At 41.1% G+C, this 23,089-nt stretch overlaps 1 protein-coding gene across 1 annotated transcript in view; it reads left to right on the top strand.

The window, feature by feature from the left end:
- Positions 1-1,252: 1,252 nt before the first annotated feature.
- The window catches only part of VSTM4 (V-set and transmembrane domain containing 4), a 31,606-nt gene continuing 9,769 nt past the window's right edge, over positions 1,253-23,089 (top strand). Inside the window, exons 1-7 of the mRNA XM_066554484.1 lie at positions 1,253-1,359; positions 6,557-6,955; positions 10,591-10,659; positions 11,446-11,553; positions 14,078-14,111; positions 19,020-19,132; positions 19,969-20,030. Coding sequence (XP_066410581.1) covers positions 1,305-1,359; positions 6,557-6,955; positions 10,591-10,659; positions 11,446-11,553; positions 14,078-14,111; positions 19,020-19,132; positions 19,969-20,030 — 840 coding nt within the window. The 5' untranslated portion in view covers positions 1,253-1,304. The remainder of the gene's footprint in view (positions 1,360-6,556; positions 6,956-10,590; positions 10,660-11,445; positions 11,554-14,077; positions 14,112-19,019; positions 19,133-19,968; positions 20,031-23,089) is intronic.

The raw sequence follows: 23,089 nt of genomic DNA, 5'->3' as shown, positions 1-23,089 counted from the left end.
TCACTCTCTTGTGAGAAGAGTTTGCTGTATGGACACCAAAGTCTCTTCCTGGAGGAAACAAATTACAAGATTTTAAAGGCAGTTTTCTGTCTCATAAGGATCAGATTTAGCACATGATAAATTATCTGTGATGCTTAATAGCAGACATGTATGATCCTGTCTAAGCAATTACTAGGAGAGGGGTGGAGTAGCTAAATCCGTTCTAATTGCCCTATCCAGGGAAGCAAGAATGCCAATGTGTTTTTATCATCCATACTTCATGCAAGCTGAATATATAACCTATCATACCTGCTGGCAGAAGTATTAAATCCATATCTGGGGAGATTTGTAGGCTTTCAAGTGATAAACACTTCAAAAGGAGCACAGGGGAGAGGCAGGAATGGAGTGCAAGCTGCCAACTTCCCTTGTCTGCTCTGGCCTAGCACTGTAGTACCATTTGTGAAAACAAAGACATTAACGTTAGAGTGATGCACCTGAAGCTACTGTATCAATTAATTCAGGATGGTTTTCGAGAGTTTGATTGTTAGTGGTCAGTGGGTGCGGTCACAGCAGAGGGCAAACACGAAAGCACAGTATGCAATGTCCTGGCACAGGTGTCCTAAATGCCTACAGTGTTCATTCCCATGCCTGCTGATGGGCTGCTCCTGCCTGCCAGACCTCCTTTTCTCTGGGCTGCCACCACCTGAACCCACGGAATGGGAGATAATGTTAACTAGAACTGCCAGGGAGTGGTGGTCCTGCTTCAGCTATGGAATGGGATGAGTGGAATGCGCATGAGGGCCTGCAAAATTGCCAACACATCCAGGAAACCTGAGAGGATGCCTGATACAGCCTTCCCCATCCCAGCTGTCTACCCCACAGCCTCCAGCTGCCGGGCTGCCTCACCTGCTTGTACAGGGGTTTTCTGTACTCAGGGAAGGAGGGAGTTTCTCATTTCCCCTCGACACAGACCTGTGTCCTTTGGGCAAGGGGTGTGTGTGTGCAGAGAGGATCGCGGGGGCTAGAGATGGAGCATCCCTGTCTAGCCCTGATGCCACCCTACAGGCATGGTGTGGACAGAAACGAAAGGGAAAGGGAGCGTGAAAAAGAGGAGAGTTGAAGGGGTCAGGGGAAGCGCAAAGGAATAGGGAGGGAAGGAAGAAAGCGCGAAAAAAAAAAAAAGGAAAAAAAAGGAGGAGAAAGGGGAGGAGATGAAAAGCAAGGAGAGAAGGGAGGACCGGGCGGGAGGAGGCGAGAGGCCGGGAGGAGAGGAGGGAGGCAGCTCGGCAGAGGGGGACGGGACGGGACCCGGCGCCCCGCGGGCCATGCGCCTCCTGGCTACGGCGCTGGCCGCCCTGCTGGCCACGGCCTCGGCCCCAGGTAAGCGCCAGCGGGACCCGATCCTCCCTCGGCCTCGGTGGGACCCGAGCCCTCCCCCGGCCCCGCGGGACCCCGGCCCGCCTCGGGCAGCCCCCGCCCAGCGCGGAGCGGGCCCGGGTCCCGCAGCAGCGGGCGGCTCGGGCGGCGGGACGGGCCGCGGGCCAGAGCTGGGGGCCGGGCCCCGGGGCCCCTCCGCCCGCCCGCTCCCTGCCCCGCTCCGCTGCCGCTTCCCCGGCTCCCGGCAGCAGCGCTTCTTCGCAGCGATCCGATCCTGTTTAGAAAGGAAAGCCAGACTCTCCATGGAAGTTCATGGAAATGGGTCCTCGGCCGTCTTCTCTGCCAGGCAAAGCCGAAGCAAAGGGAGATTCGCTGTTGTTTTTGCCACAGGTGCCCTGATCCTGTTGGCATCAGGTGGAAATAGAACCTGTAGGTTGCAGTTGTAGGTCACTTGTAAAAAGTGTCCTCCCTTTAAGACCCTTTATTGCTCTAAAAACAAAGGCATGTTGGACAGCATTATGTGTCCTGAAGCTGCAGAACAGACACAGAGTGTGGATCTGAACTTCCAGGTGCAGTGAGCTTAGAGGGATGAGGAAGCCTTGCTCATTCAAGGCTAATTTAAAGACTTGAATTCGAACTTCGCTGCAGAAGGGCAGGAGATGGTGGAAGCAGAGGTTTGGTTCAAGTCTGTCTTTAGTCAGTGCAGAAGCTTTCTCTGAGGGGGGCTTCTGACTTGTGAAACTTGCTGACAGATCTGTTCAATTGAAAACGGCTGGTTGTTTTTCGGTGCTCTTGCTAGTCAGCTCCTAATTATTTTCATTTAAACAAAGAGCTTTGCTGCTTCTTGGCTCATCTGCTCTTTTTAATTGTAAAGAAATCAAATGAAAGCAGGCTTTAACAGTAGCATAGCTTCACTGAACAAACTACAACACAGATAAAAGCCATCCCATATGCTTCTGGTTGTGCAAAGCTAGATCAGAAGGTAAGCACCTCCAGTCCCCAGCTATCAGTCCTTGCGGCACTGGAGGCTGGGTTGCAGATTCTGCCCATCATCTCCATGGAGGAAGAGAGAGAGGCCCGTATACAGCACTAAACCTGGACTGTGAGCAGCTGAGCACAGGAACAGCTCCACTTCTATCTCAGCTGGAGTAACTGGGGTTCCCCACAAAACCACAGCCATGCTGAAACTGCTCACCACATGTAAGGACCCAGTGGCCACTGTAAGTCCTCTGGCACTGTTCCCGCACAGAAAGAGGGGAGCAGCCCTGGCATAAACAAGATTCTGGGTGCTAGAAGTATAGTTTGGTACCCCTGACAGTTCTGTTAAAGTGTTTTGCTGTGTAATATGGCAGACAGCAAAGTCCAAATCTAGCTAATTCTTGGATTTGAGCTGGTGTAAGCAGAAGTGGACTATTTTCAATGCGGATTTTTTAAACAGAGCTTAGGCAGCAGTCACCTTTCCTGAGTCCCCACAGGCTATGGAGACAGGCTGGTGGAACATACCAGAGAAGCAAACAGGTAAAATGTTGGGATGGGAACAACTAAGCAAGCTTATTGAAAAAAGGAGAGAAGTTTGATGGTTAAGCACACTGCAAAGAAATCACCAAGTCTCTGACTCTTTCTCCTCCCATTCTGTAAATAATTTCCCTTTCCAAGCAGAAATGAGACTGAAACTCTTGTGGTGAGCTCCACCTGAACAGCTACATCGTACTATACCAGGAAGGCAGAAGAAGATAAACAGTGATTCCTCACTTGAAACAGCAATCTCAAGTCTAGAAATTCAATGTTATGTTGGCACAGAAGCCTGCGCTTAAGTTGTGAGGTCTCTTGCTCTTGGCAAGGAGCCCATTACAAGGGTAAACCTCATGTTGGGCCTGACCAGTGCCTGCTAAAGACAGGAGGAACATGTCCACTAGTGTCCGAGAGCCTTGAATGAGGGTTTTGCTTTCCACATTGGAGGGAAATGAACTCTTTCATTAAAAATCCACTGTTTCTCCTCCAATGGCAGTAGGAGGATAAAGTCACATGGATACTGTTTTTCTGCTTTATATAAAGCATCACCTGACCCTGTTCAACATGAGCTGGTACCATGATAAAAGCAGCATGAGATTTCCAAAACTCTTCCCATTGCTATACTTGTGCAGCTGCACCAAGGGGAGCCACAGAAGGAAGATAAGGAGATAGGTTCCCACTGATTAGAAACATGAAGGATGCAAAATTTGATGTGTACCTATAAAAAGGCATGTCCCCAGAGGAAAAGTAGAAATATTAGGTATAAAATACCAATGTTTGTAAGAGTGTAAACAGCTAGAGAGGGATCAGAATCTGTCCATCATCACCAGATCTGACTTCTTCTGCATTTTCTCTTGGGTACTTCTTGGCACTATGTTCTGCCTACTTTGGAATTAAGCAATGATTTCTTTTTATTTTTGCCTTTTATTTTGGGACTCTGTTTCACAATTACTCCTAGCCAGCTTTTTCAAAAAAGAAATTCACATGTCAGGAAAATGACATAATTGTTTTTCTTTACAGTTTTCATGACATGTTCACAATTTCAGTAGAAAAAAGGTCTGTTTTTTTCATTTACCCAAACCATAATTTTATAAATGATTTATTAAACATTCATTGTTGAAGTACATTTGAGGGCACCAAAAAGTGTTGAAAATCTCAAAGTTACTCCTTATTTACTAAGCAGCACAGCCTTCAAATTTAATCTTATTTTGATAGCAGACACAGCCATTTACTGGCTTCCCTTCTGCTGGTAAAGCACCAAGGTTGGTAAGTTTCATGCCTGGAAAGCTTTTGGTGGGATTCAGCCTTAATTTTAAATTTCAACATCCTGTTCTATTTTTATGCTTTCTACAATCCAAAATAACCTCTTGCTTTGGCATTTACGTGAATTTCAGATAAATGCATTTACGTGAAATGCAGACAAACATAATGCACGAATAATTTTATCAATAACCTCACCCATGCTTAGCTGTAATTTCTTCAATAATTTTCTTTAAAAACCCAAATTGTTCTTTATACAAAATATTTTCCCCTTCATAACAAAAAAATAATGTCTACTTGGAATAAACATGCCATTCAGTAGAGACTTTGACAGAAGTGGCACAAAATAATTATACTATTAATTTTCAGAATTCTTCTCAAACAGTTGCAATGCAAATTCTTTAATTTAGTGGATTTACTGTATGTAAGGTGATATAATTCACTACTTCATTTCACTGCTTCACTGGGGCTATAAAACCAGTGTCTCCAAAACTCCTTCAGAAATAGAATGGAAATACTTTACTTGCTTATTTTGAAGATAAATATATGTTTGTGTTTCAGGAGTTGATGTCAGACAATAGTCTCTGCCAAAACACTCATCCCCTTTGTTAAAATGTTCCTTGCTGATGTGCTGGAAAAGTGTCCAGAAATGAAAAAATCATTTTCCCAGAGTTGCAATTCTCATTAGAATTTGAGTACAGTACAGTATTCACATAACAGGAAGTTCACAGTTTAGAGGACATTTCATGCTTTGCAGAGTGCATTGCAGGGAGTGCTTGCTCACTGCTGGAATATGGTTCTCTCTTTAGTGGATGCCCTCAGACCAGTAGATTACACATCACAAGTCATTTTGGGAACACATTGCCACAATACACCACTGGTCAGAAATAGATCACTCTCTGATATGACTAATCAGGACTTTCTTAACGTGCATTAGGAAGGAAATAAAACGAGTGTTGATTCCCATGCCTCAGAAAATCAGTCCAGTATAAATCAGTTCTGTCAGGAAAGGGAAAACATCCTCTATTTAACAGCTATGGACACTTTTTTCAGCCTTCACCTATACTGGCTATTACTAGAGAGACAAAGAACTGGTCTAAGTGATGGTTTAGAATGAAAAACATTAAAGACAAGAACCAGAAATTAATGGAACAATGGAATAATCATTTGGTCCCCATATGATCTCATGTCATATTTTGTAATGCAAATCCTGTCAGATTAACTTGAATTTGTAGTCAGAAAAACTCGTCTGATGAATTTAACCCAAGTTTGAGATGACCATTTGATTATGACAAGGAGAACATTACTTAAAACAGAGGACATGGGGAACAGTAGGATAAAGAGAATTCAGTGGTCTTCCATTGATAATCTAAGGAACAGTATGATGTAAGGTCTGCACAAATGATGTCTAAAAGAAGTAGACAGAAACATGCACATTGAAATGCTACATTATTAAATCAGCATAAGAAGAGGACAGCACATAGGAAAAACTGAGGATGGGGTAACAGAAGTGGAGCAGAAGTTAGAACAGCTAAGTCACATACTTGAGGATTAGTAAGAATTTCTTTGATACGCTGGTGACTGAACCACAAATGACAAAGAAGGGAAAACACCCAAGTATCCTATTTATTTGTCACCTGAGATAAAATCACATATGAAAGTACCATGAGAAAGGACGAGATAATTCTGGGATATACCAGGCAAGGTATATCCCAGTCAAATCTGAGCAGTACTGTGAGTATTCCACAGGACATTGAAGAACTTCTTTCTAGACACTGCCTGTAACTGCAGTCAATTACATTAAAAAAAAACCACCAATCAAACCCAAAATTGAAACTGTAACCAATGTAGAGAAGGGCTGTTAGGGTGAATAGGGAAGACACTACTTTACTAGAGGAAACTAACAGAGCTTGTCTTCTTTAGCTCAACAAAGCAAAGGCTGAGGCCAGGTAATTGTTTTCTATATGGAGTCAGGAAGTAAGCTCTAGAGAAGAAAGCGCTATTTTAAACTTAAAGCTGGCACAGGAACAAATGAGCATAAACTGGGTATTGAAAGCATTTAGCCTGGAATTCCTAAGAAAGATGCAAGCTGTCAGAAGAGCTGATCACAGAGCAGTTTCCAAAGCTGTTAAAAGACTGATAAAAGATTACGTGAAGTTGGTCCTGTGACAGTAGCAGGGTCTCCACATCAGCTTTAGGTTATTGATTAGTGACAGAAAAAATGCTGGGGCAGACTCACTAAGGAGGGTCCCCTGCCATCCTTAACATTCACAGAGAGGCAGACAATGTCAGGTTCTACAAGGTCATTAAATTACTGCACACTAAACAGATGCCATCAGTTTACCTGCTGTGGGCTTGCGTGCTGGGACAGATTATGGTGCTGTTGTGCCAGTATGGAGGATTCTCACCATCTTTTCTTTCCTTACAGATGTTTGTGAGGCTTTAAATGTGACAGTCTCTCCTGGACCAATGGTGCAATATTCTGAGGGGGATAATGCTACTCTTTACTGCCACATTTCTCAAAAGAGGAAGACAGACAATTTGCTGGCTGTGCGGTGGGTTTTTGCTGCATCACCTGCCCAGGAGCACCTGATGATCAAAATGACAAAGTTTGGGTCTGTCCAGTATTATGGAAATTATACTCATCATTTTCACAAACAAAGACTTCATCTTCTTAAAGAGGAACATGGAACTATGTACAAATTTCTTATTTTAAGCCTCCAGCAAACAGATCAAGGACATTATATATGCAAAGTACAGGAAATTGGCAAACACAGAAATAAGTGGACAGCATGGTCAAATGGTACAGCAGCTACTGAAATAAGAGGTGAGAGATTACTGATTTCAAGTCTATAATTTCTTCTTGTCCTGTGATCCCTTTTTTTTCTTGCAAATTCACCCATAAGACATTTGAATTTAGATTATTTTTGAGGGTAATCTGTGGATAGGAGAAGAAAACCTAATATTCACGTTTTGCCTCTCTCTTAGTGTTTCCCTTGGTCTTAGTTCTAGCCTAGCAGCAGTTGGTAAGTAGGACTTTTACTCTCACTTCAGTACTATTGTTTATACCACTTGCAGCCAGAAAGCAGAGCTACAAAAGCAATGGCCAGCTTGCTGGTATTGAACTTTGGATAAAATGACCAGCAACAAATGGCAGATGTGAACCAAGTTAAAAACAAGCCATCCCTTTGGTATGGATAAGCTCAAATCTTAAGCCACCACACCCACACTTTCAGAGATGGGTGAAGTTGGATTTTGGGAACAGACTCCTTTGCAGAGGTGGTTTTGTTTAGCAGCTGTGCCATCAGTGCTGGCTGGCAAACTACCCTGCTTGTGTCTCTGTAAATAGAAAAGTTAGTATCTCACAGGGACAACTTTAAAGATAATGCCAGAAAGCAGTGTTGAGTGTTTTCTCATTCACTGAATGATCTAAGTTCCTAAATGCCTGTAGTAGAAACATGTCGATTTGTCAGGCAGCCTTGGAGATGGAATGGCATGTTCCAAGTAAGTGGCAGCAGAAGAAAAAGCAATATAAAATATTGTCACCCCACCTGTCATATTCCTCCTCACAAAGAGACACTCCACATCTTTCATAGCTTCTCAGGCTATTGCTAGTTATAACACTGAAACCTCTCATTACTTTTCATAGCTAAACTATGGAGTTCAGATCAATGAAATTATTGAAAAGAAGGAAATCCATAATTTTTAAGTCCAGTCCTTAAATAATATTTCTACCCAGATTTCGAGTATGAGTCATGAATATGTGATTAGAATAGGGATTTGAGACCTCATAACTTCATCATTTTCACACTGTCTGCTCAGCTATATTGCTGCTCTCCACTTCAAATGACCCAAAGCAGAGCAGGAAACCTGAGACAAGAGAGGAAGGCTGGCCAGCCTGCAGAGAGTTTTTGACACCCTGTGGGGATCTGAGGCAAACACCACAACCACCCTGGCCTCTTAAAAGCATATTTATTCTAACTCTAAATCTAGATTAAAGATACCAAAATATATCTGAAATACTGCATGTCTTTAAATGTCATAGCAACTGTTTTGCCACTTAAAGCCTCTTGACTGGAAGCAAAGGACCACCTTTGCTAGCATTTGCCTAATGCACCCTGAGTGCACAGTACTTGCTGTGCTTGAGAGGGAAGGTAGCTCTTTTCCAAGTACTGATAAAGTTTCCAGTTTTCCCAACAGTAACACTTGGGCTTTTCAAGGAAATTTTATTCCAAACGCATTTGGTATTTTATATTATGATCAGTTACACTTTTTATTGCAAAGGGATTTACTTCTATTACAGTTAGACCCAGGATACAGCAAACAGAGCAATACAAATTGCCTGAAGCATTTGGATACTTAAGTTGTACTGCTTGTGCTTTATCAAATAAGGCACCAGTGTTCCACCACATCACAGTTGCTGTGTTGCCTAACATTTTGTTCCAGTAATGTGTTTGCAGTTATGCCCAAATTCAAAATAGTATCTCTATGCTAAAGCACCAGACAAGTTTCTTAAAACTTTGCACATCAAGTAGAGGCAGAAATAGAAGAGTTCCTTTTTTAAAAAAAATTATTTACACAGAAAGAGGACGTTACTGTGCAAGACGCAGATTTCCAGGGGGAAAAGGATAATTCTGCTTCTTCAAAATGTAACTTGCTCTTAAAGCAAGTTGACAGCTGGATCTGTAGTATCGACTGCTATTAATTTATATTCAGATTTTGTTATTTGCTAACAAGTTTGCTTGTGCAAATTTGCATAGGCCATTAATAAGTTGCAAATACATTTTGTCACAACACATAAATTTGTACAAATACACATATTGGACTTACAGAAGAACAGTTGAGTTACAGGCTGCAATTCCTTTCTATGTAATGATGACATTTAAATTTTACTTACATATCTGGCTTCTACTTTGATGGCAAAATACATTTCTTTGGAAAAGAAGCCTTTTTATGGAGATGGAATCCTTACAGTTTTCTGTTCCTGCACTTGTGTCAACTACAGCAACTCTGTAGTGTTTTCGGAAGGTCCACCTGAAATTTGAAATTTGTTGCAAGTTTGCCCATTTCAGTGTTGTGAATACAAGACATCAGATAGCATTTATAAGAAGGCTATTGTTAAATCTTGTTAATAAAACCAAGAGAAACCCATGTGCCAGTGTTGCCAAGAAGTGCCTCCTAATCCAACCACACACTGTCTTCTGTCTAAGTTAAGTTCAACTTTTTCTCCTCCTCCATATTCTCATTAAAGGCATCTCTTCCTGGGCTTGTGTCATCAATGTCAGACTAAAACCAAGTCAATTATAGCAGAGAATACACAAAAACCCAAATTTATCAGAGAAAAAAAAATCAGAAAAATGGTTCTTCTGCTCCCTTCCTATCAGAAAAATCAAAATAATCAGTATTCTTCTCAGAACAGTATTCAAAAAAAGCATCCCAAAAACATCATTTACAATTAGGCAATTCCTCATGATACTGCACATCTCTTAGGAAGATGTTCCAAATGGTTTACAATCCAAGAGAAGAGACTACTTGTAGGAGGACAAACATAGAAAATTAGGCAGTCCAACTATAATCCTACTGGCATGGACAACAAAAACAAGGAGATGATCACAACAATCTGTCTTGTTGGAAAAATTATTTATCAGATTTTCCCATAGAAGAAAGTCTGAGTTCTTAAATATTAGTTACATGTGGCAATTTCTAACAGTAAAAATTTTGCAAGATACACGAATGCAAGATTATTTTTTTCCCAAAATGAACAAAAGCCCTTTTCTCAGGGAAGTTATCCTGAAATACTTGCCAAAAATCTACACATGTGATGCTTTCATGTAACAAATGAGTAATTTGTTAAAATATTCAGGATGAGCTTCCCATCCCAACTGAAGAGAAGATTTCATTGGTCCTGAAAGTTGTATATCCATTGATCTAGCCTCACCCTTCACATGCCTGCAGGGCACTCCTTAGTGAATTCCCTTGCCAGTAAGATACTTGTTCTCTAATGATTTGCCACATGAAGCTCTCTTGGAGGTTCAGACCTCACAGGCAATCTGCAGGACATTACCAGACTCCCATTTCATTGCAGTGATTAGTAGAGAAAGAAATCCCATAGAATTGGCCTAAGTGACATCATCTCTAATCTGATATCATAAAAAATATCAGCATGCATAAACAATCTGGCTGAGGAGAGCAGAGGGGGTTTTGAACAACATTTCAGCAGTCAGAGCATTTGCATTCTGGTTCTAGACTGTACAGCTGTTATCATATTGACAGTCATCCATCCTCCTGAAACAGAGAGGACAATTCTGTGACAATTCTGAGCTGTTTCATCAAAAGGCTATTAGACAAAGCAAGGTCTTGGGACACTGAAGTCTAAGGCAAAATATATTTACTTCCAGAGGTTCAAACTTTTTATGCCACACATTTTTCAATATTTGTCATGTCTTGTTTGGTTTCTTTCAGTGATTTCATCAAAATCTTCTGATCATCCCACTTTCAAGAAAAATCATGAAGCTTGGAAGTTTTTTGAAGGTAAAGATACATCTAACTGCAACTGTGTTTATACATGATGTTAATTTAGTCCAATGGACAGAACAACTAAAGTGCCCCAAATCAGGACCAACTTTGCTAGTTCCTGTGCAAACCCAGCCTTGCCTGAGAAATTATCCCACAAAGTACAAGAGTTACTGGACAAAAGAGAATGGAAGAGTTCAGCTTCAGTTTCTCATCTATCTGATATGGCCAATGGGAAAATAACCTCTGGAAATATTTTACAACACCTGAATAAAAGCCATGAGGGGAGACTAAGGCTGTAGTTTGAAAAAGAAAAAAATAATCATACAAAAATTTCAAGCCAGTGCTGCCAGCAGAAGAAGCAATTGCAGACTTCCTTCTTCCCCAGCCACTCAGCACTCTCCCTATGCCACTTTTCGTGTTTTATTGTGTGTTTGCTTTTTTTCTTTGTTACAAAAACAAAACAAAACGAAACAAAACAGCTGTTTGAGCTGGGAAATAACCCAAATGAAGTCCTTTTGGGTTTTGAGTTGTTGCTCAAAAAATCTCCAAACCAGTTCTTTATTTGCTCCTGAAAGGCACAACTCATAAGCGCAGTTATGCCTATTTGCATTTATGCAGACTTCAACCAAATTTCAATCTGAGCAGGATACTATAGCAAAGTTTCAAGAGGGTTAAACTACTTCTGAACTGTTACCCTAAATCTATTGGACCAGAGTCTGTTTAGATCTTGTAACTTTTTTCCTGTCCCATTGTCATGAAGCATCAGCTGCAGCACTGACCATAATCTGTGCTTGGTTTCAGATCTGTACGTGTACGCAGTGTTTGTGTGCTCCATAGGAATCATCAGTGTCCTCCTGTTCACACTTGTCATTCTCTGCCAGTCCCTTCTGAACAAGAGGAGATCCACAGGTGAGTGAAATGCCATTCTTGATGACTGTAAAGCCCTTGCCAAAAATGGAGCAGGGGGAGAGGAGAAGAGAATGCAGAGAAAGCAGGAAAAATAAATATTTCCTTACCTTGATTGTAATTTTAATTAAAATTAGTAGGAAGAGAAAAATTCTGCCAGCCAAATTAGAACACAGGCATTTTCTCCCCTTTAAATAGAGAGGAAATAAAACTAAATTTGCTTTGGGCTTTTCAAAAATCTTCTACCTTTGCACCAACATAAGTTGAAAGTAGTTGGAACTTCTTTCAGAGGAGACCAAGTGCTGAATCATTAAGTTGCATTCTGACCAGAAGCTAAAATTTTGCATGAGTCATTTTTCTCCAAATGTGTAGAGGGGTTTCAAAGCAATGTTAAAATCTTAACTCTGTTCTATTTTATTCTCCTTTCTTGAGTAGTTGTCAATATTCTTGGGAATTTGAGGGGTTTTATTAGCATGATCTCACTTGCAGTATTTTCTGAAACTAAAGCATCATTTTAACATTCAAATCTGTCTTTTCATAATGATATTTCAAAATCAAGGGTTACTGTGTCATTCTTGGCCTCAGAGAGGTTTTCTCAAAGAGGCAGCATCAAAGCAGTGTTGCTGTAAATGGAAGTGCTATTTCAGACCTGTGATGTAACCAGTCCAGTTTGAAAGTGGTTTATTTGGAGACCTCACACAAGCTGCAGGGATGAGATACCAGCACACTTAGCAGCCACCACATCAGAGGAGAGTGTAAGGACCACCTCTGAACAGAAGCTTTCAGGAAGAGCCTGGTTAGTGAGTTGCTTTGTTAATGACAGGAGAGAATGATAACTTTCCTGCCTCTGCAGCCTACAGAGGTCCCAGGAAGGAATGAGGGACTCAGATACACCAATGAGAAGACATGCAAGCTGGAAATAGATGTACAGAGAAACCCTTGCCTGACCACAAACACATTTCAGATTGTGGCTCCATCTTCCTGGTAGTGCACTTAGCAGAGTAACTCTGATTCTAACTGAACCCAACAACTCTGCTTGCCAAGAGGAAGGAGCAAGATCGATGTTATTCTTCTTACCCTGTTAAGTGATGACAAAGGTTTTGTGCCAAGGGAGTACCCACACTTAAGTATGTTGGTCATGGTGAGTCACCCTGAAGCCACAAGCACTAGACTGATGTATCCCAGTTCTTCTTGAACAGACATTGGGTTAGAATTTGCTTGGTTTTGTCAATTTACTGCTGTGAGCATACAAGCAGCTCGAAGGAAAGGTCTATTTACATTGAACCAACACCAGCTAAATATTGAAATAATATACAATACAGGATAAGGATTTACAAAAGAGAAAAAGTAGGTTCTTTGGAGCTGCTAAAACCTTCTTTGCTACCCAAATATCTGAATATTTGCATGCTCAAAAACGTGTCAGCGCTGTACATGAGCATTCCCTTACTCCTGAAGGATTGGGCCTACTGTTCTCCTATACATTTAAAAAAGGCCTGTCAGGTAGACAGAAGCACTGCCTTGACTGGCTTAAACATTGTCTCTGTATTAGTCCCAGCTCCTAGTGCCCTCAGCACCCATTTCCTTAGGATCAAAATGCACCACCTGGGAGCAGTATAGCTGCCTTAGAATGGGAGAATTTAGCAAAGTCCAAATATGAAAACTTTCCCATAGAGAGGGGCAGGATCGTGTGAGTGTCTGCTTTTCATGGCCCTTTAAAGAACAGAGAATGAGAAGGTAGGGGCACGTCTGTGTTGCATGCAACTTCACATCATGACCCAGGGATGCACTCTCTCATCCTTTTGAGATATAAATTGGCAGTAGGTTGACCAGAAGAGCCAGAGTCTGTCCTTTAAGAGAGGCATAGAAGCCACAAAGCCACAAAAGAGCATCTTAATAACCCTGGCTCCTAAAAGGCTGCAGTGGGGGCAGCTGTCCTTGCTCAGGACTACTGGCTCAAAGGAATATGAAGAAGGATTTACACAGCTCACACACACAGCTGTCAGAGACAGGATGGTGGCTGGACTGGACCTCTGATCTGATCCCAGAAGGGATCCCTTTATGCCTGTGGCCACAATCTGACTTACATTAGCAACAGCCATGGCTCCTGTGGGTGAATGGTTTATTTCAGGCTTCTGGAAATAAATACAGGCACCACAAGGGAAATAAAAGTCTTCAGAGTAAAATTACTGGCCTGCTGTGCTTTTCCTTAGCAAGCTGTCTTTGGGCTGGGCTGACCACTGGAATGTGTGTTGCCCAGCATTTCCACAGCAGATTTTTGGTGTTGTTTAATGCATTCCCCTCTCCCAAGACTAGCTATGTCTTCTGCATTTGTGCTATGTCTTCTTCAGTCAGACTGCATTTTAAAGCACAATACAATGTATGGTGACTATCATTAGCTCTCCCAGTGTAACAACCTGGCAACTCCATCATCTCAGCAACACAGGTCTGTCTGCAGTGCTCATTTGAAACACATAAACTATGTTGGTGTGAAGCTACATTTTCTTTCTTTTTTTCTTTTCTTTAACAGTGAAGCATTACCTGGTGAAATGCCCCCAGAACAGGTAGGAGATTACACATCTCTTTGCTCTAAACCAAGGTACTAGTTCTGGATTTGTTTTGCTATGTGTGCTGAAGAACTGGAGTAATGTTTTCAAACTGCTTATGGGAACATAAAGATTCACAGATCCCTGAATGTTCCTGCTGTTCATGAAAAGGGAGAATCTGCCTGGGCTAGCTGTAGGTCCTGCAGATGTTCCAGTGACAAGCCTCTCCTTGGTGTTCTGAATTGCTTTCTGAAGAAGCCTACTTTCATTCTGTGTTGGTTTCTAGAGTTCCCCAACACCTGGTGGGATGGTAATGACTTAAACTCTCCAAGCACACAGACCCAATCACAATGTTACCCAGGGAGTCCCACACCCAGGGAGGGAGTGGTGTTCAATAGCAGATTTTCAAGGCCCATAGTCTGTTCCCAGCTGAAGACTCAAAGTGGTGGGAAGAATTCTTCTGCTGCAGTGTTAATCACTGTCCCTTTAAATACCATCAGCTGCCATAAGGTTTTTATGGTGTGGCTATAAAGCTATAAATCCATTTTATGATTTTCCTGATATGTATATTGGACTGGAACTGCAGTAACAATATATGACAAATATTTTACAAACAAAAAAGATGAAAGAGAGATGCCTCATAACAACACAGAAACACAGCTGTTTCCCAGTTTTCAGTGACAGAAACCATGTGTTTCTAGCCTTGCAGTTTAAATCCAGTACGTCTTGGTATCACATACTGTTTCTCATAGTCTCTCTAGACACTGTGGGATTCAATGCCAAGTATAGCACACCCTAGATCCTCCAACAGTGTGATTTTTAGTGCATTCTCATGGGATTATCATGGTATTCAATTTAACTGCCACTCAGATGGAAGTGAAATCAAAACAAAGCAGCACAGGGTTCAGGAGAGGCCAGTACAAACCAAAATTTCCACATTATTTATGGACAGATCTTTGTTCTGTGACCTTGACCAGCCATTGCACCACCCAAAAATTTAGAGACAGCTCAGCAGTTTTCATTTCTTCCTGGATGTGTTCGCTTTCCCCCTTCTTTATTAACTGCTGGGACAAAGTTGGAATTACAAGAAACAAACAAACCAAAAAGAATGGGAAGGGGGAGGAAATCAAAGTATACTGGTAGGGAACATAAAAAGAGAAGAAAAATGAGACCCAACTGAAAAAACGGAGCATGGCAGTGAGATAAAAATGCACACTGCAAACTCTGGCTCTCTGGAATAGATGATGTAGCAGTGATGCTGCTGCAAACACTGAACTTAGGGAGAAAACAAGCCAATGTGATTTCTTCACCATAAAACAGATTCTCTAGAACTGAAAGAAATGCATGACTCTATATGGATAAAATCATGGTTTCATGCATTTCAGTGTGACAAGCTATGCTAATGAAATCCTCAATCACACAAATGCATGCCCAAAGTGCATTGACTTTGGAGCTTTAAAATTAAATACCTATGACAGAGTTGCCAGCATCATAATTATGTTTCACACTTGGGACCATTTATTTTTCATCCTCTGCTCAAAATACAAACCATCACTTCCTTCAAACTCATTGCTCTTCACCTGCAAATTCCTTGTCTTGGAACTTAATTCAACACATTTAGACCCAAAGCCTACTGTCTAAATATCTATTAGGCCAAACTGATTAACTAATTTGCATGAGATTCTTGTCATTTAAAATTACTACTGTGCAAAATTCAGCCTTGATTAGAGAAGCTCAACTCCAACTCCCTTAGTGATATTTCAGACACAGAGTAGAGTCCACTTTCAAAATTACATTAATAGTCCGGTGTCTAAGAAATGTCTGTATTCCCACTGCAGTAGTACCTAAGCATCTTAAAATATTTTATGTCTTGACATCAGAATGATATTTTTGCTTTTGATTGGAATCTAAAGCACAGCAGGCTAAATCATTTGCCCCAGGTCTCAAAAATGGCTGTGGTAGGAAAGAAAATTAAATCCAGATTTCCTGAGTATAAGAAAGCAAATGTTTAGGTTTTGGTTTGCTACTTGACCAATAACAAATTAAGGAAAAAAAATGAGTTGACCAAAACCCATTTCTTTACCACATTTTAAAAATAACTACCTAAATAAAATAGTATAGTTATTTTTAGTTTTCCAAACCACCTAATTGCATTTTCTGGTATTTTCTTTAAATATCCTTCTTCATATTATTTTCCTCGTTGGATCTTTTTGCCAGTTTTCAGATCCAGAAACCCCCAGGAGGTGAAGCTTTGAAAGCAGGAACATTTTTTTCTGTCTTTCATGTTTGTGTTGGTCTGAACTCTCTAGTCCTTCAGTTACTGCTCTTCTGGAGATAAGTAATTGGAGGTAAATAAAGAGTTTTCCTCAGAAAACTGCCCTTCTCAACACCTTGGTTCCACAGTGCCAATCTCACATTACAGGAGCACTTACTGCCACATGGAACTAGAAACAAGAATCCAGATATCCCTGGCACTTTTTCACACAGCTCTCCTACCTGGAAAATATCCAAGTAACTCCCAGTTCACTCAAGTGAATTTTTTGTCACCCCCCTGCAGACCTTTGACAAGAGAAAATAGCTGACTTAGTTGGCAACAGGAAGAGTCCCACATCCTAGACTCTAATAAGGACAGCAAAGCCAAAATTCAGTAGTTTTCCAGGTCTAGCAACAGCCACGACCTTCAGGGCAACTGCTGCCCTGTTCCATGATCATTACACATCTTCCACAGGATACTTCCCCAAGCACCCATATTATTCTTGCTCTCTATAAACTCATTAGATCCTTCAAGAAATGCACAACATGACACCGTTGAAATAGAAGCCCAGGGGCTGAAGAAGGAGCTGGAGATAAAAAACTAACTTTCCTTTTAGGCATAGAACAAGACAAGCTCACAAAGAAGCAGTGTTTCTGGGCCAAGGAGTCTTTTCTGAGCCTCCTTGTTTGGTTTGAGGAGCTCAGTTCTGAGACAGCAAGTATAGTTATTGTATCTCCCAGAATTAGTTAACCCTGTGTGGCCCTGGTATTTAAAAGAAATCTGCAAGTCTCAAATACATTTCTTTGTAGCTTCACTTTTCCTGGCAAAGCAGGAATAATAACTAATGCAATGAATTGACACTAAGCTTAAAGAAGTTATGTTGTAACAACAGGATCTTTAGGCTACACATCTGCCTTAACGACCTTGGATTATTAAAACCAAAAACATTTTTAAAAAAGCATTCTCATCTCCTTTTTGGTAGTCATTCTTCTTAGTAGTTTGCTGTTTGTACAAAGAAGCCAGGCAGAACAATTTCATTTTCTGCTGGTTTTAAACCATTTCATCTTGATTTTAGTATAGAAACAGATGGTTGTTGTGGGATAGGTTCATAGTCAAGCAGGAAGATTTAGAAATTGTTTCAGTGCAGCCCTCAGTTTACATAAAATGTGATTTATTTGTAAATCATGAACATATTTTATTTTTTAAACACTTTTTAGAAAGTTTGGCAGCAAACCTATGTTTTTGACTGAGTACATGAAGTAGAACTCAGGAATACCAGCAAACCAGAGTCTTCTTGCAATCCACACAAGTGTAAATCCAAAATGATTTTACCAGTGGTAGTGACATTCATTTGAATTTACAACTGTGTAAAATGTGTCTGCAATTTTGTTGTTCTTGTGTGGGCAATAGCTGAGACATCTTAACCTTCATTAAGTCTTTTGCCCTGAATACTTTATTCTATTAATATAAAGAATATTTTATTCTGTTAATAAAGAGAATATTCCATCATGCAAAAGAATCTGGAGAGGAACAGGAGCTTGGGACAAATGATTTAAAATTCAGTGAAATAAGTGTTAGCAGTGTTATGACCATGGAGAGCCTGGTTGTGTTCCATGGCATGGTGGAACTCAGAGCACAGAAGAAAGGGTCCCTGTTGAAGCACAACCAAACTGCCCTAACCTTCCCCAGGGTGAGCCCAGGAGCAGGTGCAGCTGAGCAGCCAGTGCTTACCTGCATCACTGTAGTCACCATAACTGAATGGTTTACACTCTCCCCACACCCCAGCTGTAAGTTAAGATTCCTTTCATTCCCACTTAAGCCAGGACAATTTCATTCCCCTTTATCTGCAAGCAGGGAGCCCCTGCCGAGTCAGTTCCCACAGCTCAGTGACCCACAGTGACAGCCACTGCAACCTGACTGCAGATCCAAGCCTGAATATTCAAGGCAGGGTTTTTGATCTCAGCCTTTGGGAGGTGATAAGGGTAAAAAAATTCAGCATAAAAGAGTCTGTTTGCAGTATAACTTGTATTCTTCCCTCATAGCTAAGAGCACCTTTTCACCACAGATACACTGGGGAATGCTTGAGTTAGAGAGTAGAGCAGAGCTTCTTGTTTTATATTCCCTGGGCACACTGGCCCCCTTGAAGACGCCAGATTTTGCAGATGTGGGTTTTTGAGCTGCCTGAAGACATGCTGCATGCTCTTCTAGTCCCTCAGCCAGTCTTAGCCCAGAATCTGCATCAAAGATTTTGCTTTTCCATTCAGTTCCCATGGGAGCTTATGCAACTATTGTAATCTGCCTGAGCCTCTGAGCCTCGAGGGCAGCTGGGCAGAAGTTCACTCTGGGTGCAGCAGTGGGGTCATACATGCTTTTAAGGAATAGGTGCTATGAAATGGATCTTGTTTAAACCTGACAGTTTGCATTTTCTATGCCAGGATGAGTGAGACTCTTTGAGTTTCTCACCCATATTATATGGCTGAAAAAATGCAAAACCCAGAGCATTTCAAACCCCCATAAGAGGTTTTTCATTTTATACCCAGATCACATTCCAGGTTGTTGGGCACGGACTCCCACAAGTGGAAGATGATGTGTTTGCCTGAACTTGCAGGGACAAACTTTCATTCCCTCCTTTGCCTTCATTTTCCCCTCACTTTTGGGCCTGTGCTTTGCAGCTCTGGGGAGACAGTTACCAGTGTGACAAGCATGTCTCCTCTACAGCCTAAGAAGGTAAAGAAAAAGAAGGAGAAAGAGAAACTGGAGCAGCCACCAGCCATCCCAGCAAAAGGTATGAAAACAGAAGCACAGAGATATTTCAAATCCTGAGCACAACCATGGAGGGACAGCAGAGTGTGGGACGTCAGGAATCCTGCACTTTGCCACTGTCTCTGCCTGTTCTTGCTCCCATCTGGGGGGAGGAAATGCCCTGTACCTGCTGTGGGACAGGCTGGCACCTCCCTGCAGCTTTAGCCATCCTGAGATGTGATGGACTCACTCCTACTCAGTGAGTCCAAGCAGGAGGTCTCAGCTCCCACTAACTAGAGGAGAGAGAGGAACCTCTGCAGCAATATTCACCCTGCTCAAAGAGAAGATTAAAGTTAGGCAAGTTGAAATTTCATTTTGGGGGTATTCTGAGGGAAGCCAGCACATTGCACTCTTTAAAACTGCCCATGCACTTGGGAAGTCAAGCAAACTGAGTGGATAGAGACCAGCCTCTTGGAGACTTCATTTTCCAAGAGGATTTGCAGCTCCAGGGTCTGTCTCACTTTCTGAGCAATGCTGCCAGTGCTAAGCCAGTGGGAGAGAAGAGGGAAAGGACCTGAAGATTTGCTGTTGGTTAGGTCACAAATGATCAGTTCCCAGGGGGTAAATTGCTCTAGCATTTGCATACAAACAGCATATCTTGCATGTCAGATTCTTTAATCTTATGAATTTTTCTAATTCAAAACATTCATTATGTTTCCTTGTATAAAATACCTGAAATGTGGTTAAATGCATGTATAAGTACATGCATTTGCTTCTAATTTTCTATTAATATGTAATTTATGGATTGCTAATACATATACTAAAAATGACAGTGAACGATAATGATGTGAAATGATGCCTTAATATTTATTTTTGTAGCTCCAATTGCCAATAATTTCCCAAAGCCCAAGCTCTTGAAACCTCAAAGAAAATTGATCCTGGTGAGTAAGTTTCTATGGCATCGTTTTTTGTTTATTCTTCTCTCTCAATACAAATGCTGTATGTTGCCAGAACTCTAAGTTCAGATATTATCATACAGGTCCTTTTTTTTTTTTAAAATAATAATTTTTCAAATGATGAATTATCTTGGTTCTTTTCATTTTGAGAATTATGTTACACTATATTATGTTTTCCAGCTTTCTGACTGTTGTCTACAAACTTGGCCTGCCCTTAAATGAAACCTGCTATTCATTCTCACGTGCTTCTAGCAGCTGGTGTTTTGGAAAAAAATACCAGTTACTGACAGAATTGTAACTGTACTGTTCACACTTCTTTTGAGACTTTTCAAGTGAGAAATGAGGAGCCTTATTCTGCACTTCATTGGTGTAAGTCAGAAGTGCAGGAATAACATGAATATATATAGCTCATACCAAGGAAAAACCCTTCATATGACAGTTTCTCTTGGGTTTCTCAAACAAGTTTCTGTTTGAAAAATACCCTTGCAGATACATGCCAGACAAACCAGATGGATGGTGAGATGTTTCTCTGCTTTTGTTTTAAAGCAATGCCTGGACAAGACATCCATTGGTAATAGAGTGACAGTTTTATACCAACTCACTTCAGATGCCTACAGCTGCTGTGGTCTGCTCTGTTCTCTGTGTAGGCAATAGAAAGAGAGATGAGTTAGAGCCAGAGTCTGATACTTGTGGTAATTCAGACTACTGCTCTAAGTTGCCTTTTGGGAATCCTTTCTTCTCTGGCAATAGAGAGATCCCAGAGAGACCAGCTTTCTATATTAGGTGAAGGCGGGTGCCTAAAACTATGCCACTGAAATAACTCAAATGCCATGTGATGGTTTCACTTTCAGGTGAGGCTTAGAACTGGGAGCCTTCTCACCAATTATCAGTAAAAAACCTCTACTTTTTACAACCCTGGATACCTGGGCATAATGCCAGGTGACTTGAGAACAGCTCAGCTAATACCTTAGGCAATTTTACCTCTTGGGTATGGAGTTCGTTGTTCCTCTAGTGGTCCTGCTGGGATCACCCCTCAGCCAGACTCTGATTATACAGGTCAGGCTGTGGTTGAGGAAGAGGCAGAGTTTTAAAACTCCATGAAAAAGGTCTTGTGTTGACATGTGGCAGGCCAAAGCTATGCTAAGAGCACAAAGACAGATGAGAGCACTTGGCACCAGGGGTGAGAGCCACCCTTTGCTGTGCACCCAGAGTAAATCCCAACACCTGGGCACAGCAGTAATCAGGCAGTCTTCAGCCCTCTTAGGAAAGCTTTCACCAGTTAAAACACTCAGATACTTCCTGCAGGTCAATAAAGCACATCAACACACAACTTGAAGTAAATCTGTTTCCAGATACTTTCTCTTTTTGGAATAATTCCAAGGATAGCCCTCAAATAGCTGTTGCTCCTCCCTTCCTTCTGCACAACACCAGTCAAGGTCCAAACACTTTGGAGGTGAGCAGGAGTAATGCCTTTTCAAGCAATGAAATCAGCTTTGTCTCCCCTAGCACAACTGAGGGTCCCCACGCTGCAGGCAGACAGCAAACTCTGTTTTAATGCCTTGCTGTTGGACTTCAGTCGGGCAGCTGTTTCCATGTGTTGCTCTCTTCCCTTTCCTATTTCACCTCAGAGTGCACCCAGCAGCCCCCAGACAGTTCACAATCTCTGGACATGAGTTACTTTTAAGTTAAAAAGCGATGCAACAAATACAGACTCACCTAGCAATAAAATGCATTAGGGGACAAAGTAAACAAAGCCAAAGTCAGTCTATAAGGCACATTCAGAAGCTGAGCAGGGCACTTCCCAGAGCACTTTCCCAAGTCTGTTCCTCTTACCTCCTTTGACAACACAGTTGTCTATGTTTTTGTATTCTCAGGAAAAACTAATCCACACTTTTGCTTTTAAACTACTTTTTTCAGTGAGGAAAATGAAACTAATTGAACTTAAAGAAGTTTAAAGAAAGAGAAAAAAATACAGAAAATACAGAGAAAAAGACATAAAATACATCTAAATGAGACTATTTTTAATTTTAGTGAACTTCTCTCTCCATTTTAATTCTCAAAAAATTCTCAGATTTTAAATTTTCCATCTGCTTTGGGGCAAAAAAATATCATCATCCTGCCAAATCTCTGCAGGATAAAATAACCTTTTCTTTCCAACTGTAATGATTGCACAGCTGGTGTCTACACTAGGTGTTTTTTCACTGATGGCACACTTACCATGTAATCACTACTGCAAAGACAGACACAAATTGCTAAGTTTCTGGGCTACTTTTGCATCTTTCCTGTGCAACCCAAGGAAGAGACTATATTGGGGCACCAGGAGAATATTCTAGAAAACTTAAGCTAACAAGCTAGAGTGTAAAGGAACATTACAAAATAATTCCAGTGTTTTGGGAAATTTTTTGTAATAGTCTAAATACCAGCAAAATTATTTCCAGAGGACATATGCTTTTGGTTTCTTGAAAGATGTTTATAATAAGCTAGAGAATTTCTTTTGTTGTTAACGTGCTAGAGTGGGTTGCAGTATAATTTTACAAGAACACAATAACCTGGATAAAATATGGACATAATCTCAATGAAAATTAAAAAAAAAAACAAACAGAGAGAGAGAAAGCCTAATACCAAGTTCAATTACACAGCTTTGAGTAAAGCCTTTTAAATATTTTGCTTAAGTCATATTGCTTTTGCTTTAGCCAGAATAACAATTCTATGCTCCCCCTGTTGCAAAAATATTCCCCATCAGTGTCATTCTCTATTAGCATCAATGAGAAATGTGTACAGATCAAAGGAAATAGAGATGCTGAAATGCAAAAAGGGATGTTTTTTATAGCATGCAAGAAGCACAGAGAGTCATTACGAAAAAGAAAATTCTGGGGGCCCACAAATTCTTCTCTCTAAGGGTTGTTCTGCTCTAGCTTTAAGTACTTAGCCCTTTGAGTTAGTAGAGATAAATCTTCTACTTCCTCAACCAAATTTTCTGGCAAGGCTTTCATTGCCTCATAGAGATTAGCTGTCATAGCCCAAGAGTGTCAGTTACAGAACAT

Source organism: Molothrus aeneus, chromosome 8, assembly GCF_037042795.1.
Source record: "Molothrus aeneus isolate 106 chromosome 8, BPBGC_Maene_1.0, whole genome shotgun sequence".
NCBI lineage: Eukaryota > Metazoa > Chordata > Aves > Passeriformes > Icteridae > Molothrus > Molothrus aeneus.
The sequence above is the reverse complement of the archived record's forward strand: the minus strand, read 5'-3'. Positions and strand labels throughout refer to the sequence as shown.